Here is a 22863-nt window from a genome sequence, read left to right as displayed (position 1 = left end):
TGTTCAATGGTAAAACTGAACCCTAGCATCTAAATACATGTAAGAGATCCATTTTAACTGCCAAAAGATTTGCATTACTGCCTATCCTATTTTGTCCTGAGATTTACAAAGCCCCATGTAGGCAGGTGCAGTCTACATTCTCCAGTGCAGGTGGCACTCGTCCATAATGGCAATATAACTGGAGGAGGAAGTCGGGAGAACCTGGGTTTTCTCTGTGGTTTCCTCTGTGCCCTGGAACAGTGATCTAGTTGGATGCGCTGTACCCTGGCAGTCATCTTGGGTCATGCAGAGTCTTTTTAAGTCCCTGCCCCCAGTTTTTGGCGCACTTTATGTGACTGGTTAGTGTACGGACAGTATACTCGTCTGTCAGGGACAGCACTAGAGGTAGGGAGAGGTTCCAGTGGAGAAGGGAAAGAGTAGGGTCTATGTACGCCTCTTCAGAAAGCTCCCAGTTTGGGTTGAACCGGCCAGGCCACACTCCAATCCCCATGACAGACGCTGTTGGCAGCTCAGACTCTCATACCACTGACTCTGCTCTGGACTGGTGTAAGTGCCCCAGTCGGTTGAGCGTTCCCGCCAGGCTTGTTTGTACTGTTTTACAAGTTCTGCAATTCATAGGTTTTGGCAATCTGGGACTCTGTATGCTTTCTGCCCCGCACCATGCTGCGCCTACCCATCACAAGGCACAGACAGATGCCATCAAATGAAAGTATTAAACTTCATAGCATTGTTTAGCTTAACACATTGAGCATAATAAAATAAACATTTGCCAGTGAAATATCTGTTAAAATTGTTACCCCAGCACTCAATTTTCAATGCTGCTGGCCCCTGCTCACTCAGTGCTACTTCCCTGAACATCCAGTGTTCACAGGAAACAGTGGACAGTGCAGTCTCCAGTCAGTCTATTAGTTTGGAGAATGAAGGGGGGAGAAGGAGGGAGGAGGCAGGGGAGTACCTTACCATCCTAGGCTATAGGGCTGTGTGTTTCTATTGATGTACACAGAATAGGGAGATACAACTACAGTCCAGGCATCCAAAGGCAGCTCCATAGGACACTGCAAAAGAAAGGAGCCACCCTGACACAGGAAACCTGAGGCATTGACCGTGGCACCAATTTAAACTGGAACATAGGCAAGGATTAAAAGGAAAAGACGCTGAATACTCAGTATGTGAGAAAATCAAATCGGCTAATGAAAGTTTCCCCTGAGGAAGCCATGTGACCCTGTGGCGTAACGCGTAGGGAAGGGGCTCTGACGTCACGACGCCATTACGAGATACGGCGAGTATAGACAGTGGACCTGGTATTATACACTGCTCTTTTATGGATTGTTACATGTGAGTGCGCATTATATAAAATAAAGCTACATTGTTTATAAAGGATAAGGCACTATTATCGTTTCCTCTTGCATGACACGGCATTATACCGAGAGGTGGAGTCAGCTACTAGATCCACACAGTAAGAGGGATATCTGTTCCCCCATCCACCCACTAAGGCAGAGTGGTCTTGGAGAGGAGAGAGGGAGATCCCTAGTGGGAGGAAGCTGGTACTACAATACATCCATCTACAGAAGGATTATATCTGTTCTATATGGAAAATACCACCTAGTCCTATTAAGGACAAAAAGTGTTATTAGCCATACTAATAGTTTGGCTAATACAGGAGGTGAGCGGACACCCATTATTTGACACAGAGTGGATCACGGCACAGTATTGCACATTGCTAAAATTGAAAGCACAGAGTGGACTATTATGTTTTGATATGCACTTTCACACAGTTTTGCACTGTTTGAAGCACTTTTTCAGCACGTTTTACTTCTTGTGTTTTAATTAATTTTGCATTTCACATTTTGTATATTACATGGCAATATGGTTTAGGAATTCAGAAGCACACTGTAGAGCGCGACATATATGATTATATTTACATTTTTAATGCACTATTTATGAGTAGGTGTATGTTGTTGCTGCACTATTAATTTATAATAATAATGATTAAGGTTATTTAATTGATTATTTATTAATTATTTTATAATTAGGGAATATCACATTATAGCTCACAAGTATTTCCACTTTATTTGAGGGTTTAATGTCACTTTAAGGAATACAGTGGAGTCATCTCTCTGCCCACTTGTCATGCTGTATGCGTTATTTGTTTTAGATTATGATATATATATATATATATATATATATATATATACATACATACACACACACACACACACACACATATACATACATATATTATACAGTATATGGCTTATATATGACAGTTAATAGGATGAGGTGGTCCGAGGCAGTCAAAATCTGAAGGTGGACGGGTATAGAATTGGAATTATGTCAGAAAGATCTCACTGAGTATACAAGACATATAAACAGTCAGGGACTGAATCCATCAGCTTCCATGTATAGTTAAGACTACATTTAGTGGACAGACTTTTCAAATAAAAGCCATTCATTCCCATTAGGAAATTGGGCCACACGCATGGTTTACTACTATTATGTGTCTGCTTGCAATTCATTCAGCTACTATGCATATGGACACAGTCCTCTGCATTTTTTTGATTTGGTTGCTTCTCATGAAATGAATTTCAATACATTTCAATACATTTAAACATAATAGAATACATTTAGTATACATACAGAAAAGTAACCATGGCAGCTGTTCAATTTGGAATGAGCAAAATGGTACACATGGGCAGAGCAATATACAGTTCTCTAAAAAGGGGTCCTCGGCACCCTTTTAAGGTGGTCAACCAAAAAAAAAAAAAAAAAAAAAAAAAAAAAGCTATATTAAAAACTGTCTCAACTACTCAGGTTAAAAGCAGAGGATTCTGTTACATATGTTTTTAAATACATGTTGAAGCCATAGTGCCATGCCAAGGGACCTCTGTACAGTGTGGTCCCTAACTTAAACTGCCCCCCCAGCTATGGGCTATTAGTAGTAAGCCAAGAGCTCGCTTGGAGGCAGTCCCCTCCTCTATAAGACCAGATTCAAATCTACCTGTGTTTGCTATTATCCCTTTATTGGTCTATTTTTCTAGTTTGAATTGTACTGCATTTTCAATCATTTTCACTATTTTAAATTAGTATTTATTAATATTTAAATTTTCAAATAAGTTTTAATAATACATTAAAGTATCCTTATTATTTTATTGGGAATAGCACAGCAGATGTAAATCCACAGAAAATCAGACATGCTTCATTTTTACTAATGCAGTGCACAGATACAAACTACCATTGGATTCAATATATTTTATGACATGTTTTTGTGCATTCTAAAGCACATAAAACCACAAAGGTGTAAACACCAGAAGCCCAGAAGTCACCTTTGGAATGCAGCTGAAGACGTTAGTCTAGTATATAAATAGGAAAAATACAGAAGATATCAGCAACATGTCCATATTATATTCACGTGTGTTGAACATGTGATGAGTACCCCTTGGATAATGTATATTTAATTAAAAAAAATACTATTTCTAAACAAACTAAAGTATTGGAGACTGTTTTAAAAAACACAGATGCCAAAAATTAAGCATTAAATCGAAAGATGAAAACCCACCAGCCAAAGCATTCTGTGCAGTCAGTGTCCTGATTTGCATAGTCTTGCCAGACAGCACCGCCTTGTCAGTGTCCTCATTTTCTTGAATGTGGTTAAACAATACAGCCTGGCTGCCCACTCTACTCCAGCTTTCTATATAATATATATATATACACACACACACATATACACACACACACACACACACACACACACACACACAATATATATATATAGCCGATTCTATTTTTTTTTTCAAACAATAGTGAAGCATTCAGAAAGTCCACATATACACAAGAAGAACATATAAACTTGAATCACTTGGTAACATTAGTTCGAATCAGGCCAAGGACCGCAGAGCTGCAAGTAAAATGTGTTACAGTATCTGTTTACTTTATAACAACTGTGTTGCTAAAATGCAACCCAGTTTCTGATATCCTCACACACTGAATGACAGTGGTCTTTGTTCAGGGCACAGCATTAAAAGCTTTTACTCAACCATAAAAAGGTGAATTGTTTTCATGGTTCTGCAAGAAAGTCCGTACAATGCCGTAATGAAAATCCATATAAAAGAGACAAGTGCAGCCAGGTGCCTGGCAAGAGCCATTTAGGACACTGTGCTGCAATTGCTCTGTGTTCTCACCGGACTGTCATGCTGAATTCAGTAATACTATATGCCCCAGAGTGGGGAGACTACAAGCATAAAGAATGTGAGAGACTCTAGTAGAGGACACACTGGACTGTGGGTGTCAGGAATGGACTGGCCAGCAATAGTGGGACTCAGCTGCCTTATGAGCTGCAGTACCAGGGCTGGTCAGCGGGTGCTCCCAGCAATCAGAGACTCAACCTTGCAGCCAGTCAAACACCTGGAACTAATTATACTGGTGTATTTAAGGGACATTCAGACCTGCAGACTCAGCCTTGGTGTTGTGTTTCTCTTGGGCCCTGTATACTGTTCCTGCTCTCTGTTCCTGTCCGATTCTCTGCTGACCCTGCTCTGATCCCTGGCTTGTCTGACCATTCTCCTCTGCCTGACCCTCTGTACCACGCTGCCCGCTACCTGCTGAACCTGGTCTGTGACCCCGACCATTCTCCGCTTGCTCCCCCTGTACCTACCTGCCCGACTGATATTGACCCGGCCTGCCTGACGACGCTTGCATTGTATGTACTGTTATCTGTGGGTGGTTGGTTGGTTTGTTTACACTGTGTTATGTTTTAGTATTGCACTGCGTTTATGTTTGTATGGTTAGTGTTAATAAATTACATTGTTTATAACATATCTGAAGTCTGCGTTTCCCTGCGTCAGTCACACCTCTGGTCATACCCGGGAGCCCTGACATTACACCAAGGCCAATCCTGACCAGAAGTGGCTGCACAGGGAAGCCATCTTGGCTTGTTGATGGGAAGGATGGATCTGGATGAGGTTGCGGATTTATATCTGCTAGTGTTTGATGACAGGGAGTATGCTTATCAAACTCTGAAGGAGTATACCCGGGATGAACTGCTAGAATGTATACGGCTTGCTCATGTTCTAGTAGATCAGGGCACAGAGTTCTCTGAGGTGCAGCCATTGATTGAGGTTTGTGCTGAGTTGGTTTCATCTGGTTCCCCTGAATGCAGGGATGAATTTTTGCCGCCATTTAGTGCAGACCAGGTAGAGTCCCTGGTGTGGTTATTAGAGGATGATGTGGGTTACTTTCTGGAGCGTTATTCCACATGTTCACCACAGACACTAAGATTGTATAAACGCAGTGCAGTCTTTGGTCAGACAGGCTTTGTGTAAGCTCAGCTTTGTTCAACCCATACTGCAGACATGGACAGACTTGTTGCACCCAGCCTCAGTCAGCTTACAAAAACCCAGTCCTGCTTCTAATCTATTTCCTCAAAACTCTATTCCTGCATTCCCAACAGCTCCTCCTGCCCTGCTATCTACCGCATGTCAGTACCCCGTTCCCACTCGCTGCACCTATCCTGCCTTTAACCCTGTAAAAAAGCCCTCTGTAGCAACCGCTCCCTCTCCTGTTCCATCCTCCAGCTCTTCTGTCTCCAGCTGCTCCATTCATTTGCAGACCTGCGTTTACTTGCAGTGCTCCAGTAGTTAAAACCAGAAAAAAGCGAAAATTCTTTCCAACCGATACCATCCTGCCAGTATCCAAACCGGTGAACCTGCCTTCCGTGGTTCAGCCTGAAGCCTCTACGCGGCCTGATGCCTCTGCGCGGCCTGAAGCCTCTACTCGGCCGGACGCCGGCATTCAGCCTGATGCCTCTACTCAGCATGGTGAACTGATCCAGCCTGACGATCCTATTAGGCCAGTTGACTCGATGCCCGCTGTTGATCCAGATGATCCGGTACCTGATCCGGTGCCCGCTGTCGTGCCAATTGACTCAGAGCCCGCTGTCGTACCTGGTGACCCGGTGCCCACTGCCTTGCCAGATGACGCGGTGCCCGCTGGCGAGCCAAATGACCTGATGCCTGGTGACCCAGTGCCCGCTGTCATACCTGGTGACCCGATGCCCGCTGTCGAGCCAGACGATCCAATGCCTGGTGACCCGGTGCCCACTGCCTTGCCAGATGACGCGGTGCCCGCTGGCAAGCCAAATGACCTGATGCCTGGTGACCCAGTGCCCGCTCTCATACCTGGTGACCCAATGCCCGCTGTCGAGCCAGACGATCCAATGCCTGGTGACCCGATGCCCACTGCCTTGCCAGATGACGCGGAGCCCGCTGGCAAGCCAACTGACCTGATGCCTGGTGACCCAGTGCCCGCTGTCATACCTGGTGACCCGATGCCCGCTGTCGAGCCAGACAATCCGGTACCTGATGACCCGGTGCCCACTGTCGTGCCTGTTGACTCGGAGCCCACTGCCTTGCCAGATGACGCGGTGCTCGCTGTCGAGTCAAATGACTTGATGCCTGGTGACCCGATGCCCGCTGTCCAGTCAGACGATCCAATGTCTGACCCAGTGCCCGCGGTCATACCAGTTGACTAGGAGCCCACTGCCTTGCCAGATGACGCGGTGCCCGCTGTCGAGCCAAATGACCTGATGCCTGGTGACCCGATGCCCGCTGTCCAGCCAGACGATCCAATGTCTGACCCAGTGCCAGCGGTCATGCCAGTTGACTCTGAGCCCACTGTCGTGCCTGGTGACTCGGTGCCCGCCGCTTCGCCTGGGGGCCTGAGACCTGTCGCTCCGCCTGGGGGTCCGGCGCCCGCCGCTCCGCCTGGGGGTCCGGCGCCCGCCGCCCCGCCTGGGGGCCCGAGACCTGTCGCTCCGCCTGGGGGTCCGAGACCTGTCGCTCCGCCTGGGGGTCCGGCGCCCGCCGCCCCGCCTGGGGGCCCGAGACCTGTCGCTCCGCCTGGGGGTCCGGCGCCCGCCGCCCCGCCTGGGGGCCCGAGACCTGTCGCTCCGCCTGGGGGTCCGGCGCCCGCCGCCCCGCCTGGGGGCCCGACGCCCGTCGCCCCGCCTGGGGGCCCGATGCCCGTCGCCCCGCCTGGGGGCCCGGCGCCCGTCGCCCCGCCTGCGGGCCCGGCGCCCGCCGCTCCGCCTGGGGGCCCGACGCCCGTCGCCCCTCCTGGGGGCCCGTCGCCCCTCCTGGGGGCCCGGCGCCCGCCGCTCCGCCTCGGGGCCCGGTGCCGGTCGCCCCGCCCGGGGGCCCGGTGCCTGTCGCCCCGCCCGGGGGCCCGGTGCCTGCTGCTCCGCCCGGGGGCCCGGTGCCTGCTGCTCCGCCCGGGGGCCCGGTGCCTGCTGCCCCGCCCGGGGGCCCGGTGCCTGCTGCTCCGCCTGGTGGCCCGCTGCCTGCTGCTTCGCCTGGTAATCCGATGTGCCTCTGCCCGGAGTCCTGCCCGATGTGCCTCTGCCCGGAGTCCTGCCCGATGTGCCTCTGCCCGGAGTCCTGCCCGGTGTGCCTCTGCCCGATGTGCCTCTGCCCGGAGTCCAGCCCGATGTGCCTCTGCCCGGAGTCCAGCCCGATGTGCCTCTGCCCGGAGTCCAGCCCGATGTGCCTCTGCCCGGAGTCCAGCCCGATGTGCCTCTGCCCGGAGTCCAGCCCGATGTGCCTCTGCCCGGAGTCCAGCCCGATGTGCCTCTGCCCGGTGTGCCGCTGCCCGGAGTCCTGCCCGGTGTGCCAGTCTTTGATATCCCGCCAGTTACCAGACCCGGGCGGTGGAATATTTTGCCCAGCTAGGACTGTTTGGAGCGTCCTGAGGCCGCTCCTTGAGGGGGGGGTACTGTCAGGAATGGACTGGCCAGCAATAGTGGGACTCAGCTGCCTTATGAGCTGCAGTACCAGGGCTGGCCAGCGGGTGCTCCCAGCAATCAGAGACTCAACCTTGCAGCCAGTCAAACACCTGGAACTAATTATACTGGTGTATTTAAGGGACATTCAGACCTGCAGACTCAGCCTTGGTGTTGTGTTTCTCTTGGGCCCTGTATCCTGTTCCTGCTCTCTGTTCCTGTCTGATTCTCTGCTGACCCTGCTCTGATCCCTGGCTTGTCTGACCATTCTGCTCTGCCTGACCCTCTGTACCACGCTGCCCACTACCTGCTGAACCTGGTCTGTGACCCCGACCATTCTCCGCTTGCTCCCCCTGTACCTACCTGCCCGACTGATATTGACCCGGCCTGCCTGACGACGCTTGCATTGTATGTACTGTTATCTGTGGGTGGTTGGTTGGTTTGTTTGCACTATGTTATGTTTTAGTATTGCACTGCGTTTATGTTTGTATGGTTAGTGTTAATAAATTACATTGTTTATAACATATCTGAAGTCTGCGTTTCCCTGCGTCAGTCACACACCTCTGGTCATACCCGGGAGCCCTGACAGTGGGAGATATAGTTTGGAAGAGGAACCCTGCTATGAATGTCAAAAGACAGGCGGACTACAGTTCCCAGAGAGAGACTGCTAGGAGGAAGCAAGAGGAGCTGTATTTTCCCAGGCTGCAGACAAAAGGACTTCTTCTTGCCGCAAAAGGACGGAGAAGAGTGAAAAAGAGTTGGAGCATGCATGAGAGCAGGGGCGGACTGACCATTCGGGTACTCGGGCACTGCCCGAGGGCCCGGGGTCAGTAGGGGGCCCCATGAGATGTCCCTGGTACCTTTCATAGGCTTTTTTGGGTGTGGTTTGAGTGTGTGCAAGGACACGGGCCCCATGATCCCCTATTGCCCGGGGGCCCCATGAGTTGTCAGTCTGCCCCTGCGTGAGAGAGAGCTGGAGCACACGCGAGAGCTGGAGCACGCCCGAGAGAGAGCTAGAGCAAGCCTCAGAGAGCTGGAGTGCACCCGAGAGAGAGATGGAGCATACCCAAGAGAGAGCTGGAGTGTACGTGAAAAAGAGCTGGAGCGCGCATAAGAGAGAGAGAAAGCTGGAGTGTGCATGAGAGAGAAACTGGAACATAGGCAAGGATTAAAAGGAAAAGAAGCTGCATAATAACTGTGTGAAAATGAGCTGCTGAAAGTACTTAAAAATGAAGGGTATATTATCACTTTAAAGCAGAGCTCCACCCAAAAGGGGAAGTTCCGCTTTAAGCCTTTGTCCCCTGCTCCCTATTAAAGACTGGCACCTTTGGAGAGCAGGGGGGGAGCGGGTACCCGAATTTGACAGGTACCCGCTCCCACTGCAATCTCCTAGGCGATCGGAAGCGGAAGTTGTCCTCCCCTCCTCCCTCCCGTAGCCTTTTGGGACACATAACAGAGCCTTTTGGAACACATAATAGGTCCCAGAAGACTACAGGTCCATTCACAAAGCTCAGCGCTTCTCGCACATGCGCAGTGGGTGTAGCTGGCCAGCTAAGACCAGTCCTAGGTTGTTAATATGGTTCACATATATGTGTATACCAAACCTGCCAATAACCTCAGTACAGTGTATATGGGCACATGTTAAAGCCAAAAGCAAAATCATTGCTGTAACTTATGTCTTTGATTGTTATATGACATTTATATATTCATTGTGTTAGCAGAAGCAGAAAAGGAAAATATGCCTTTAAGAGTTAGTTAAAGATGAGCCAATCACAGACAGCCTCACACTGTACAGAGCCTTAACCAATCCCAGCCAGTTTCACATTTGTGCCTGTGTAAAACTCCCTGCTAGGATTTTCTAGAGACACATGCTCACCAGACAGAAGAGGAAACAGACAGTTCCAATCAGAAAAGCTTTATGGAAGCAGAGAAGGCCAAATAGGTATTTAATGCACTTGTGTGTTCCTCTATTGTTTAACAGTGCAGGTAGATCTATGTCTAAAAATGTTGTATGTGTTTACTTTAGTTCCACCGAATTTACAAACTTATCGAACTTACGAACCTATCGAATTTAAAGAATCAAGTCACTGTAGAGTAATCATAATCGAACCTATCGAATCTAATGAATCTATCGAGATAAGCTATCAAATCAAACCACTGTAATATGAAAGAAATAAGCTACTGTATGATAAATGAAACAAGCCATTGTAAGCAGTTATATGAAGAAGATTGAAGTTATTAAAGAAGTTAACTAAAGTATTCGGTGTGCTCTTTAAACCTACTGCATCCATAGAGCGGCATTGGAGGAATTACAGAGTAAAGTCAGTCTAATCCAACAAAGAAACAGCTATTGCATAATTTTTCTAATGCCACAGCGCACTAGGCACCAAAGGGTGCTGCGCCTGCCACAGTGGGCACCCGGCAGTGAAGCCACAAGCTGTCACAGCCGGGTGCCCACACTAAAGATGCCGGCACCAGGGAGGTAAAACCGGCAGTTGTGAGGACACCGCTGGACCAAGGGATAGGTAAGTGTCTGTATTTTAAAAGTCAGCAGCTACAGTTTTTACAGCGATGTCATCTCTGCCCATTTGTCATGCTGTATTTTTTATTTGTTTTATATTATGGTATACAGTATATGGATTATGCAAATGTGAAGTGCGGCACTAAACAAATAATAAAATAATTAAAATATAATTGATAATATACATTGTCAAAGATAAATGTCCATATAAATAAATGGTGCAAACCAAGCTGAAAGATTATACAAAAAGGTGTTAAATTAATGTCCATCCACCACCATATAGAAGTGTTCTTGCTTGTAGAAAAAACAATTCCATTTTAAATATGCAGTCACCGTCTCCCAGTGAATTTCAAACTCACCAGAACTGTTGGCTGCCACTACAACAGCATAACACCCATATAATCAAGAAGGAACACTTGTGTCTTGATATGAAAATCGGTGAATAAGTGTCATTCTGTCTGCCCGGGCTCTAATAATCCGTGTATTGTGGTCTGGGTTCAGAAGCAAAGCTCCCAAGGAAAGGACATGTGTCTCAGATTTTCTCACTCCGTTTTCTCCTTCTGGGGTCTTCAACCCAACAACCAGCAGGGACATGAAGACACTTGAAAAATTACTGGCTAAATGGAACTGTAGCCCTGGCTGGCAGCCTCATCCACTCTGAGCTATATGGTTTAAATACAGCATAGTATAATTAATAAGATGAGATGGGCAGAAGAACCCAAAATTCGAAGATGGACAGATATAAAATTGTACGTGAGAGAGAGGACTGGAGAGTGCATGAGAGAGGGCTGGATCACGCACGTATGAGAGAGGTCTGGAGCATGCACGCGTGGGCTGGAGCATGCGTGAGAGAGAGTTGGAGCACTCACGTGAGAGAGAGCTGAAGCACATGAGAGAGAGCTGGAATGTGCATGAAAGAGTGCTGCAACGTGTGAGAGAGAGAGAGAGAGAGAGAGAGAGAGAGCTGGAGTGCATGTGAGCAGGAGAGAAAGAATGAATCCCAATTTCTTGGGTTGTCTCCAGGATAGGCATAGAGGGGAAATCCTCCAGCTGAGACACTAGTTTTGGTGACCTTGTTGACAATCATAGATTCCCTCACTTTAGAGGGATTTTTGGATATGGGACAGTAAGTGAAGGGAAATCAACCTAATAGGACACAGATAGCAAAAATAAACCTTACAGGGTTTATAACTCTCCCTTATTCTATCCACAATGTAAAAAAAAAAAAAAGGTTTTGCATTTTCCTTTAAATCTCACTAGATATAGGAGCCAAATAAACCGTTTAGGGATTATGCAGTTATTTGTGACCCAGGGCTTTGTGGCTTTTCACAACTTGACAGGCCTTGGAGGTCACATAGTGGCAACAAGTCATCGAGCTACATGGAGGAGGTCTAGCTCAGAAACCTTTGTGGGTTAGGTGCAACGTGGTGCACGGTAGTAATCACACTGAGGCCAGAAGAGCAAGAAATGATGTACTGAAGAACTTGCAGAACAATACAACAGCCCGGCAGGGTGGAACCTCCGACCAGGAACTAGCAGTCGTTGCAACGGAGAGTCAGCAGCAGTAAGCCCGAACCAGAAAACATGCTTGCCAAGGGAACCTTTCCCTACTGCTAGTGCCATCCCTAATAGATGTGTAAGCTCTTATTACACTAGTCACTTTGCATGTGTGCAACAAAACCTGGGGGCAGGTGTCGCAAACGTGCGCACCAGAGACTGACGCAGTCTGCCATTTTGTTAAGAGTGCCATGTTATTCCCTCATTCTCCCCCCCCCTCACTCTGAGAGGCACAGTGACAGATGTGTGTGTTAAAAGTGTCACAGGCCAGATCCCAACAGGGAGCCACGAGGTGCCTAACTGTCCAAGAACCTGTGCCATTTCCCACCTCGGAAGAGATAAGACAAGCTTTCTCAGGAGTTGAAAGAGATTCTGACCGAATGAACCTAATGCAGCGTAGGTGATAGAATCAGATAAACACTTCTCAAATCCATTTTTCCCCTATGTCTCATATCTTGGAATATGAGAGACTTGCATAAAAACCAAGCATCTCACCAGATGGGCTAAGAGGAGCCGAACATTTTGGTGGGTCACTCGCCTTGTCTCGGACACACAGGGAAGCTAAAACATAGATCTTGTGAACTGTACAGTATATAATTTCATAATTCATATCTAATCAATCCTCGGCCTTGTCTGCATAATAATCTACCCGCGGGTGGACTGTCACTTGTTCAGGTAGAAAGTTATAGGCAAATATGAGTTATGGAAGATATTTTTGCTCTAGTTGAGGCATCCACCCCTATCTCCATGCCCTAAGTGGAGATTGGCCTTTGACTGCAGAGCCACCACCCTGCTGGGGACTTTAAAACAGGCTGTCAGGCCTAAGAAGAGAAGTTGAAGCATTCTCCCATTTTTCCATCATAACATAGGGAGATCAAAGCACCCTTCTGCTCTGAAACTTGGATCTGCTAACCCAGGGCTTTGGCAAGTTCTTTAACCCTTTCACCTCTCTCTGATATCTCTTTGCTGTGCTATGGTTCTTTGTAGATTATATATATATATCTTAGTTACATCTTTGTTCTGTAAATATTTTTATTGCTCCTGTTTGACCTTTTAGTAATAAATTTTTCTTTCTGAAAGTGTTGGACTGTTTCTATAGCTCTGTATTGCAACTCACAAATTCCTGCCTCTAAAGAGACGCTACTGTGGTTGTTTAAACCTCTGTATAACCGGCCTGCGGACCGTTTTATACAGACAGTTATCTCCATCATTATAGTGTTATAGCTGATAACGCTGAGTTTCCTCTCTGTACAAAAAGGAGGTGGTGGCAGTGTGAAGGGTTGATTGCGTAATTAACCTGACCCAGTAACGATCGCTTAGGCTGCCAGTACATCGATCTGTATTAGCTGGAAAATCATTGTGCAGGGTGCAGCTGGGTGTGGCATTGTTACGCACGTCACATTGCGGTTTTAGATTGGCTAGTCCTTCGGTCATGAGTTTGGTGAGAAGGTCTGGGGTCCGACGCTGCGATCGTGACAGCAGGGACTTAAAAAGACTGTACATGATCCAAGATGGTCACCAGGGTCAACTGGATGCAGTTTAGCCAACTGGAATGTTGCTCTAGGTAGGGGACCAAGGGAACCACAGAGAAACTAAGTTTCTCTTGACTTTCCCTCCAGCTGCAGTACCACTCTGGTTGAGTGCCACCTACAGTGGAGAAAACAGACTGCACCTGCCTACACCTTGTACTCCTGTTCTACAGTGAACCCCAGCGCAAGACATGACTTATCAACTGAAACTAGGGGGCAATAAATTCAGGAGCACGGTTTGCACCTGCTGCCCTGGAATATAATTAGAGAATAACTGTCCTTTAAAAGCTTTGAACACATTAAGTCTTGGTGCATACAGTATACTGATGAGCCAGATGCATCACTCTTAGAATGTGAGATTAGGGGTGTTCCTGGACTTTGTGGCCTTTCAGTCCCTGAAGGTTGCTTAGTGGCAAGGAGTACCCTAGTCGCATGAAGGGGATAGCCCAGAACCCTCATGCTCATGTTCTACAGTAGGCTCCCTGGCATGGACCTAGCTTATCAACCCTCTCTAGGGGGGCACTATGTGCAAGCAGAGGGTTTACACATACCTAAAATACTGAGAGACAGTCTGAGTTCCAATAAATCTGCACACAATTATGTTGCTAATTTTCTTGATGACTTACACCTCTATGAAGTTTAATGCATTTCTAATTGAAGTAACATATGGACAAGAGAAAATACTGTGCATTGTTATCAAGAGGACCTGTGCACAAATGGAGTCTTTAAAAACTGCAAGATATCAAACGTACACCTATTATAAGTAAAGTTAAGGGGGTGCCATTACTGGCTTCCTTGTGAAAATGCTAATGGCCTGGCTGTGTCTGGCTTCAATACTTATGCCAAATTCAGGATCTCTACATACTGTACAATACACAAGGCATACAGTAATTCCTAATATATATACTGTGGAGAGTTCTGTGATGGCAGTTGTGACGGGAGTCACTTTGTGTGGGGGGCCCATGGAACACAGCTCACTCTGGAGAGGTGGGGAGACCCCTGTCTCAGCTTCCCATATCGCTATTATGTGTAAGTCACCCTGTGCCTGTTAGGGGTACAGGGTGATCTGTCCTAATATTGTGTAGACATGTCTAGGAGATAGGTGGGGGTTGTGGATTGTTTGGTGTTATGTGTTGCATCCCATTGTTCTATTGTGTGTCTGGTTTGGGAGCAAACTATTATGGGATGTATGTGTTTATGTGTATTAGCTTAGTGGGGGGGGGGGGGCTCCAGCAGCCCTCCCTCTTGATGGGACTGTCTGCTGGTGTGAAGTTTGAATACCTGTGTGTCTCTTGTTACTAAATGTAGATTGCCCCGCCCTGTGTCATTATGCAAGGAGGGGGGATTGCCCCATGAGTGTATATATCTTGTATTTGTGTTCAAATAAAGAAGTCTACCTCCTGGTTTACTTCAAGACTGGTGTCGTCTAGTCTTGTATGGCCGGCTGTGGTGTCTATTGTCGGTGTTCGGACGGGGAAGCGATAGTCTAACGGAAGTACTCAGCGCAGGCAATATACAAAATTCTGTCATGGCATCACTGCAAGACAACCCAATGCATGTAAACCCGTGTTTGTTCTATACTTACATTTTTGCCCATTTGTCCAATTCTTCATCAATATAATCTTTAACTTTCTTTGGTTGAAGCCCAAGGGAGTTGCCACAGAAGTATATGCAAGTGTCTTCTTCGTTAATCAAAGATTTCTCTGCTACATGAAATAAAGGCAAAATCAAGTAAGCGGTATGTTGCAACAGAACAAATACATTAGTGTCCATTTATTAAATAAACAAAAAAATCTCTGTACAAATTTAGCTTTAAGGGCCAATTCACACTACACGCAGTCCAGTGCATTTTTTCCTGCATCAAATGCATTGATTGTAGGTTACATGGCTTCCAATGGCATTGTTAATACTGTTGCGGTCAGTTCCAGTGTATTCCAGTTTCAGAAAAACATGCTGCATTTTTTCCTGCACTGGAACGCAGAAAAACGCATCAAAAAATGTACTGGAATGCACATGTCCCTATTTAAATTGAAGAAAAAGAGAGGAGAAAAATGAACCGAACGCACATGCAGAAATGCATCTGGTCTGCGTTTCTATGGTGTGAACCAGCCCTAGGGGCCAGTTCACACTACATGCTTTTTAGTATGTTTTTTCTGTATCCAAAAATGTACAGAAAGTAGGTTATATGGTTGTCAATGTCATAGTTCACATCAGTGCTTGCAGTTCCAGTGCGTTCTGGTTGCAGAAAAAAAAGTGGAACAGACTGCATTTTTTGTGCACAGAACTGTACTGGAACGCGGTAAAACATATAAAAAACTAACCAGAATGCACCAAAAATGCACTGGAACGCACATGTCCCTATGTCAATTGAAGAAAAACAGAGGGGAAAAAATGAACCAGAACGCATCAAAAACATGCATGCAGAAATGAATCTGGACTTTCTATGCTGTGAACCGGACCTAAAAGGTATTTTAAATGCAGTTACAGTAATTACCTAAATCTGACTTAGCATCATCTTCTTGCAATCCCATGTACAGCAGCACTCAGACTGAGAGAGGAGAGAATAAAGTGAGGGGTGAGCTGCTGCTGCTTCTCCTTCAGAGTTCAATTACAGGCTGGGGTTAGGGAGGGGATCTAACTTGCATATACAAAAGAAAGGGCGCATCAGCCTACTGCATTATCCAAAACACTGTTTATTTTTATAGGAAGTAGAATAAATTACACCCACAAATGTGCGCAAAACACACATCACATAAACCAGGAGAAGCTCCAAACAGAACAGCTATCTCATGCCCCAGGTCAGTTCCGATGTTGGTAACAGGTAAATCACGGACACCAACGCGTTTCAAGGTTGTGCCCTGCGCTTTGAGGAAATGCATTGGTGCCTGTGAATTGCCTGTTGCCAACATCGGAGCCGACCTGGGGCATGTGATAGCTGTTCTGAATGGAGCCTCTCCTAGTTTGTGTGATGTGCTTTTTACACATGCGTGTTTATGAGTAAAATTTATTCTACTTAATATAAATAGTAATTTGGATAACGCACTAGGCTGGCTTTTGTGTAATGCTTTGGATTTCCCCTGTCTGAGGAGGGTAGCAAGGCTTATTGACCACTACCTGGACAACCACCAGAGCTTAGGAATATGCCAAGTTTACATGTCTATCACTTCTCCCTTACCTGACGGCTGTAGAGTGTTTCTGTTTGGTTCGGGGATCTAACTTGGCCCGGTTATGCTGAATGGCAGAGAGGAGTAAATCTCAGGAATGGATGGACAGATATACAAATTTCCAGATCATAAAAATGTCAACTATTTTGTAGTTTGAAGTTGTTTGGAGCTCAGCTTTAAGTGGTGAAACAATCTATGGCTGCTAATTGTAGTCATTGTGCTTCATCGCTATCCAAGTCCATCAATGCCTGTCAGGCTGTGAATACGTTTTTCCCCCTGCAATAAATTATTTAGAACTTGTAGATTCACCTCTGGAGTTCCGTGACCTTTGTACATGTTTCTGGTCTCTGAACTCTGAGGTTAATCCTAATGTTCCTTGAGGTACAGCAGGGAGTACATTATCCCATAAATTATAAACAAGCACAAGCCAATCAATGAGAGCCTGCATTAGGGCTTATAAGTGATTCCCTGCTGTACGGGAACTAGCCACATGTTACAGTCTCTTACTAACCATCTGATTTTCTAGTATGCAAAAGTACATGTATTTGTAGATGGGAGATGTTCATAGCCAGATCTGTTCAATAGGCCATGTCTTCATTAGACAAGAGCAGCAGACACCAACAGCCAACCTTGTTCGGGGGCTAAAGATCTACCATGTAATTGGTGTGCCTGATCAACAATCACATTTATAAGTGAGCTTGAATTTCAATGGTGGCAGTAAAAAGCTTCTTAGTACTGACACGATGAGACAGCAGTGGGTGTGTTTGGGGGCCAGCAGTGGGTGTGCTTGGGGGCCAGCAGTGGGTGTGCTTGGGGGCCAGCAGTGGGTGTGCTTGGGGGCCAGCAGTGGGTGTGCTTGGGGGCCAGTAGTGATTGTACTAGTAGTGATCCAGGTCCTCCCCCATCCTCTGGAACTCACTACCCCAATCCATCAGACTGTCACCTTCCCTCCTCACCTTCAGGCGCTCCCTGAAAACCCACCTCTTCAGGGAAGCCTACCCCACCCTCACCTAACAGCCGCTGCCCTTCCCTCCTCCTACCACTCCATCCCCCACAGCCGTTTCCTCCTGTGACTCTACCCCCTCCCTCCTAGATTGTAAGCTCGAAAGAGTAGGGCCCTCTTACCCCTTGTGTACTGTTTGATGTTACTGTTCTGTTTCATGTATTGTCCCCCCCTCTATTGTACAGCGCTGAGCAAACCCTTTGGCGCTATATAAACTCGATAAATAAATAAAATAAATTGTGCTTAGGGGGAAGCAGTGGGTGTGTTTGGGGGGCAAGCAGTGGGTGTGTTTGGGGACAAGCAGTGAGAGCATCTGGAAGCCTGCAGTGGAAGCATTTGGGATCCTGCAGTGGTTAGGTTTGGGGACCAGCAGTGATTGTGCTTAGGGGGAAGCAGTGGGTGCATTTGGGGGCCAGTAATGATTGTGCTTAGGGGGAAGCAGTGGGTGCATTTGGGGGCCAGTAGTGATTGTGCTTAGGAGAAAGCAGTGGGTGTGTTTGGGGGGGCAAGCAGTGGGAGTGTCTGGAAGCCTGCAGTAGAAGCATTTGAGATCCAGTAGTGTGTGTTCATGTACTAACAGTGGGTGTGTTTGGGAGCCTGCATTAGAAGCATTTTGGAGCCAGCAGTGGAAGCATTGGGATCCTGCATTGGGTGCGCTTGAGGTCAGTAGGAGGTGTGTTTGGAAGCCTGCAGTGGAAGAATTTGGAATCCTGCATTGGGTACCTTTGTGGGCCAGCAGTGAATGTGTTTAGGGGTCAGCAGTGGGGGTGTTTGGAAGCCTGCAGTGGAAGCATCTGGGATCCAGCAATCTGTGTTTATGTGCTAACAGTGGGTGTGTTTGGGAGCCGCATTGGAAGCATTTTGAAGCCAGCTGTGGAAGCATTGGGATCCTGCATTGGGTGCGTTTGAGTTCAGTAGGAGGTGTGTTTGGAAGCCTGCAGTGGAAGAATTTGGGATCCTGCATTGGGTGCCTTCGTGGGCCAGCAGTGAATGTGTTTGGGGACCAGCAGTGGGTGTGTTTAGGGAGCAGCAGTAAGTATGCCTGAAGGTCTGCAGTGGAAGCATTTGGGATCCTGCATTGGGTGTATTTGTGGCCAAAAGTGGGAGGCCAGCAGTAGGTATGTCTGGAAGCCTGCAGTAAAAACATTCAGAATTCGGCAATGGTTGATTTTTGAAACCATCAGTGGGTGTACATCAGTGTATTTGGGGGCCAGCAGTGGGTACGTTTGGGAGTCTGCAATGGGTATGTTTGTTGGCCTTCAATGAGAGTGTTTAGAGGACACCATTGACTATGTTTAGGGACCTGAAAACGGGTTGCCTGATAAATTCAGTTTGGTAAATGCGGCAAAATGGAAATTGTCACTTACGTATGATATTGGAGCATTATATTTTAAATAAACCATTATGATGCATACAGTTAATGAGGTGCATAGTTGAAGCTTAAGAAATAGCCCAGTTTTTGAAACAATATTTCTAACAATTATTTGATATATAGCAACATTACAGGTCAAAACTTTATTATATGCCTGGAAGCCTGCAGTGGGTGTGTAGGGGAACCTGTAGTAGGTATGTCTGGAAGTCTGTAGTGGGTGTGCCTGTAAATCTTCAATGGGTGTTCCTAGAAGTCTGTAGTGGGTGTGCCTGTAAATCTTCAATGGGTGTTCCTAGAAGTCTGTAGTGGGTGTGCCTGTAAATCTGCAATGGGTGTTCCTAGAAGTCTGTAGTGGGTGTGCCTGTAAATCTGCAATGGGTGTTCCTAGAAGTCTGAAGTGGGTGTGCCTGTAAGTCTGCAGAGGGTGTGTATGGGAACCTGTAGTAGGTATGTCTGGAAGTCTGCAGTGGGTGTGTAGGGGAACCTGTAGTAGGTATGTCTGGATGTCTGCAGTGGGTATGTAGGGGAACCTGTAGTAGGTATGTCTGGAAGTCTGCAGTGGGTGTGTAGGGGAACCTGTGGTAGGTATGTCTGGAAGTCTGCAGTGGGTGTGTAGGGGAACCTGTAGTAGGTATGTCTGGAAGTCTGTAGTGGGTGTGCCTGTAAATCTTCAATGGGTGTTCCTAGAAGTCTGAAGTGGGTGTGCCTGTAAGTCTGCAGAGGGTGTGTATGGGAACCTGTAGTAGGTATGTCTGGAAGTCTGCAGTGGGTGTGTAGGGGAACCTGTAGTAGGTATGTCTGGAAGTCTGTAGTGGGTGTGCCTGTAAATCTGCAATGGGTGTTCCTAGAAGTCTGTAGTGGGTGTGCCTGTAAATCTTCAATGGGTGTTCCTAGAAGTCTGTAGTGGGTGTGCCTGTAAATCTTCAATGGGTGTTCCTAGAAGTCTGTAGTGGGTGTGCCTGTAAATCTGCAATGGGTGTTCCTAGAAGTCTGAAGTGGGTGTGCCTGTAAGTCTGCAGAGGGTGTGTATGGGAACCTGTAGTAGGTATGTCTGGAAGTCTGCAGTGGGTGTGTAGGGGAACCTGTAGTAGGTATGTCTGGATGTCTGCAGTGGGTGTGTAGGGGAACCTGTAGTAGGTATGTCTGGAAGTCTGCAGTGGGTGTGTAGGGGAACCTGTAGTAGGTATGTCTGGAAGTCTGCAGTGGGTGTGTAGGGGAACCTGTAGTAGGTATGTCTGGAAGTCTGTAGTGGGTATGTCTGGAAGTCTGCAGTGGGTGTGTAGGGGAACCTGTAGTAGGTATGTCTGGAAGTCTGTAGTGGGTATGTCTGGAAGTCTGCAGTGGGTGTGTAGGGGAACCTGTAGTAGGTATGTCTGGAAGTCTGCAGTGGGTGTGTAGGGGAACCTGTAGTAGGTATGTCTGGAAGTCTGCAGTGGGTGTGTAGGGGAACCTGTAGTAGGTATGTCTGGAAGTCTGCAGTGGGTGTGTAGGGGAACCTGTAGTAGGTATGTCTGGAAGTCTGCAGTGGGTGTGTAGGGGAACCTGTAGTAGGTATGTCTGGAAGTCTGCAGTGGGTGTGTAGGGGAACCTGTAGTAGGTATGTCTGGAAGTCTGCAGTGGGTGTGTAGGGGAACCTGTAGTAGGTATGTCTGGAAGTCTGCAGTGGGTGTGCCTGTAAATCTGCAATGGGTGTTCCTAGAAGTCTGCAGAGGGTGTGTGTATGGGAACCTGTAGTAGGGATGTCTGGAAGTCTGCAGTGGGTGTGTAGGGGAACCTGCAGTGGGTGTGTAGGGGAACCTGCAGTGGGCGTGCCTGGGAGTCTGCAGTGGGCGTGCCTGGGAGTCTGCAGTGGGCGTGCCTGGGAGTCTGCAGTGGGCGTGCCTGGGAGTCTGCAGTGGGCGTGCCTGGGAGTCTGCAGTGGGCGTGCCTGGGAGTCTGCAGTGGGCGTGCCTGGGAGTCTGCAGTGGGCGTGCCTGGGAGTCTGCAGTGGGCGTGCCTGGGAGTCTGCAGTGGGCGTGCCTGGGGGCTTAGTTTGGGTGTGTTTGGGAATATATCTCCTGCATTACCAACAGATCATAAAATGGGTTCCCTGAACACCAGATTACTGATAAAAGGTATTGGAATGGTTTGGTGCACTACAAGAATGTCTGAATGAAAATCTAAAACACCAAGTTGACAGGTATGTTCCCTGAATGCCCCCATAGACTTCATTTTCAGTTTGACTTGCGTGTGGCTTTAATTTCCTGGTCTGTCAAAAAGTTTAAAAATGGATGAGCACCTCCTGTGTAATGTCCGACACAACAGCACATGAACATGTTTACTTTATGGTTACACTCTACAGGCAGTGCCCAGGTTACGAACAAGATAGGTTCTGTAGGTTTGTTCTTCAGCTGAATTTATATGTAAGCTGAAACAGGTGCATTTTTTTAAGTCTAACTTCAGCCAGAAAATGATTTTTACGTTTTGGATAGCATAGGGAAGGGTTAACTGGCCTTGCAGTGATGTGGGATTGCTGACAGGTCCATCAGATAGTAGGTAGCAGCATGCAGTGAACAGCAAGATGGCTTTCTAGTGGCTTCCGGGACCAGTGTGACTTCACTCTGCCTCTGTTCTTAAAGTGATTCTAAAGGCTTATTTTTTTTAACGAAAAATTAACAAACATGTCTATACTCACCTGCTGTGTGCAGTGGTTTTGCACAGAGAAGCCCCAATCCTCCTCTTCTCAGGTCCCCTGCAGGTGGCTCCTCCCTCCTTGCAAGTGCCCCCCACAGCAAGCAGCTTGCTATGGAGGCACCCGCTGCTCCGTGTGTCCATTCACAAGCAGACATGGCTCAGCTCTCTCTTCTCATTGGCTCACTGGTTGTGATTGACAGCAATGGGAGCCAATGGCTCTTGCTTCTGTCACAGCCAATGAGGAGAGGGAGTCCAGGGATTGCCGAGACTCCAGTGCACATTGCTGGATTGAGAGGGGGTTAAGGTGAGTATTGGGGGGATACTGCACAGAGAAGGTTTTTTTTACCTTCATGCATAGAATGCATGAAGGTAAAAAAACTTGAGCCTTTAGAACCACTTTAAGTATGAGCTGTATATAAGTCAGATGTTTGTAACTCGGGGACTGCCTGTACATATATACAGCTGCTAAACAGAGGTGCTGACTTGCCTGTCTATCATGTTGATGACCATAAGAGGGAGAAAATTAGTGTTGTCATCTGATAGGTAGCTTTGTATCACACAGAAGTTTCCCTTACATTGAGTTTCTATACACTAGTCACAGTTTCAGTCGTTTGAGCAAAGTTCTTCCATTTGATTACATTTCATGTTATGATAAAACGATGCAGGATCAAAGCCAAATGTTCAAAAAAATAAGAAAATCTGTCTTACTTGCTGGCAAATCCTTTTTCGCTGGAATGTGAAAACATTGTTTCAGATGCTTTAATTCATCTTCATTGTCCAAGTGAATAGCCACTTTCTCATCGACAATGCTGCAGCCAAGTTCAGATGCTAGCTTTTCCAGTGTGGTTATGGGAGACGTATGAGGAGATGAATCCATGGTGATGGAGAGAGATTAGTTGTACTGAGTAACACTAATCAGACCTGAAATGAAGACAATGTCCACAAGAATATGTATCAAAATATATTTAAAAATCCACTTTCTGACAGAAGGGAGTAATAATGCCTGTGCTTGAATGTCAACGTCTATTCTGTATGGGGAAAAAAAGGCATACTTCTTTGTAGACAGCATTTACAATTTTCATGGTCAAGTGGCTATTGGAAAATAAATACTGGTGTTTTGCACAGTAGAATGGGTAGCAGGATAGTAGATTTTACAGGCAGTCCCTGGGTTACGAACATGATAGGATCTGTAGGTTCGTCCTAAAGTTGAATTTGTATGCAAGTTGGAACAGGTAAATTTTTTCTAGGTTTTTTGGATAGCCTATGGAATGGT

General features: G+C 47.0%; 1 protein-coding gene across 2 annotated transcripts in view; it reads right to left on the bottom strand.

Moving 5' to 3' along the window:
• KYNU (kynureninase) overlaps positions 1 to 22510 on the bottom strand; it is a 190820-nt gene extending 168310 nt beyond the window's left edge. For both annotated transcript variants that reach the window (XM_089679043.1, XM_089679044.1), the window contains exons 1-2: positions 22299 to 22510; positions 14964 to 15084 (exon numbers count right to left, since the gene is read on the bottom strand). In XM_089679043.1, coding sequence (XP_089535169.1) covers positions 14964 to 15084; positions 22299 to 22467 — 290 coding nt within the window. In that variant the 5' untranslated portion in view covers positions 22468 to 22510. The remainder of the gene's footprint in view (positions 1 to 14963; positions 15085 to 22298) is intronic.
• Between the last annotated feature and the right edge of the window lie 353 nt (positions 22511 to 22863).

Source organism: Staurois parvus, unplaced genomic scaffold, assembly GCF_062004578.1.
Source record: "Staurois parvus isolate SC_StPar_1 unplaced genomic scaffold, SC_StPar_1.0 ptg000216l, whole genome shotgun sequence".
Taxonomy (NCBI): Eukaryota; Metazoa; Chordata; class Amphibia; order Anura; family Ranidae; genus Staurois; species Staurois parvus.
The sequence above is the reverse complement of the archived record's forward strand: the minus strand, read 5'-3'. Positions and strand labels throughout refer to the sequence as shown.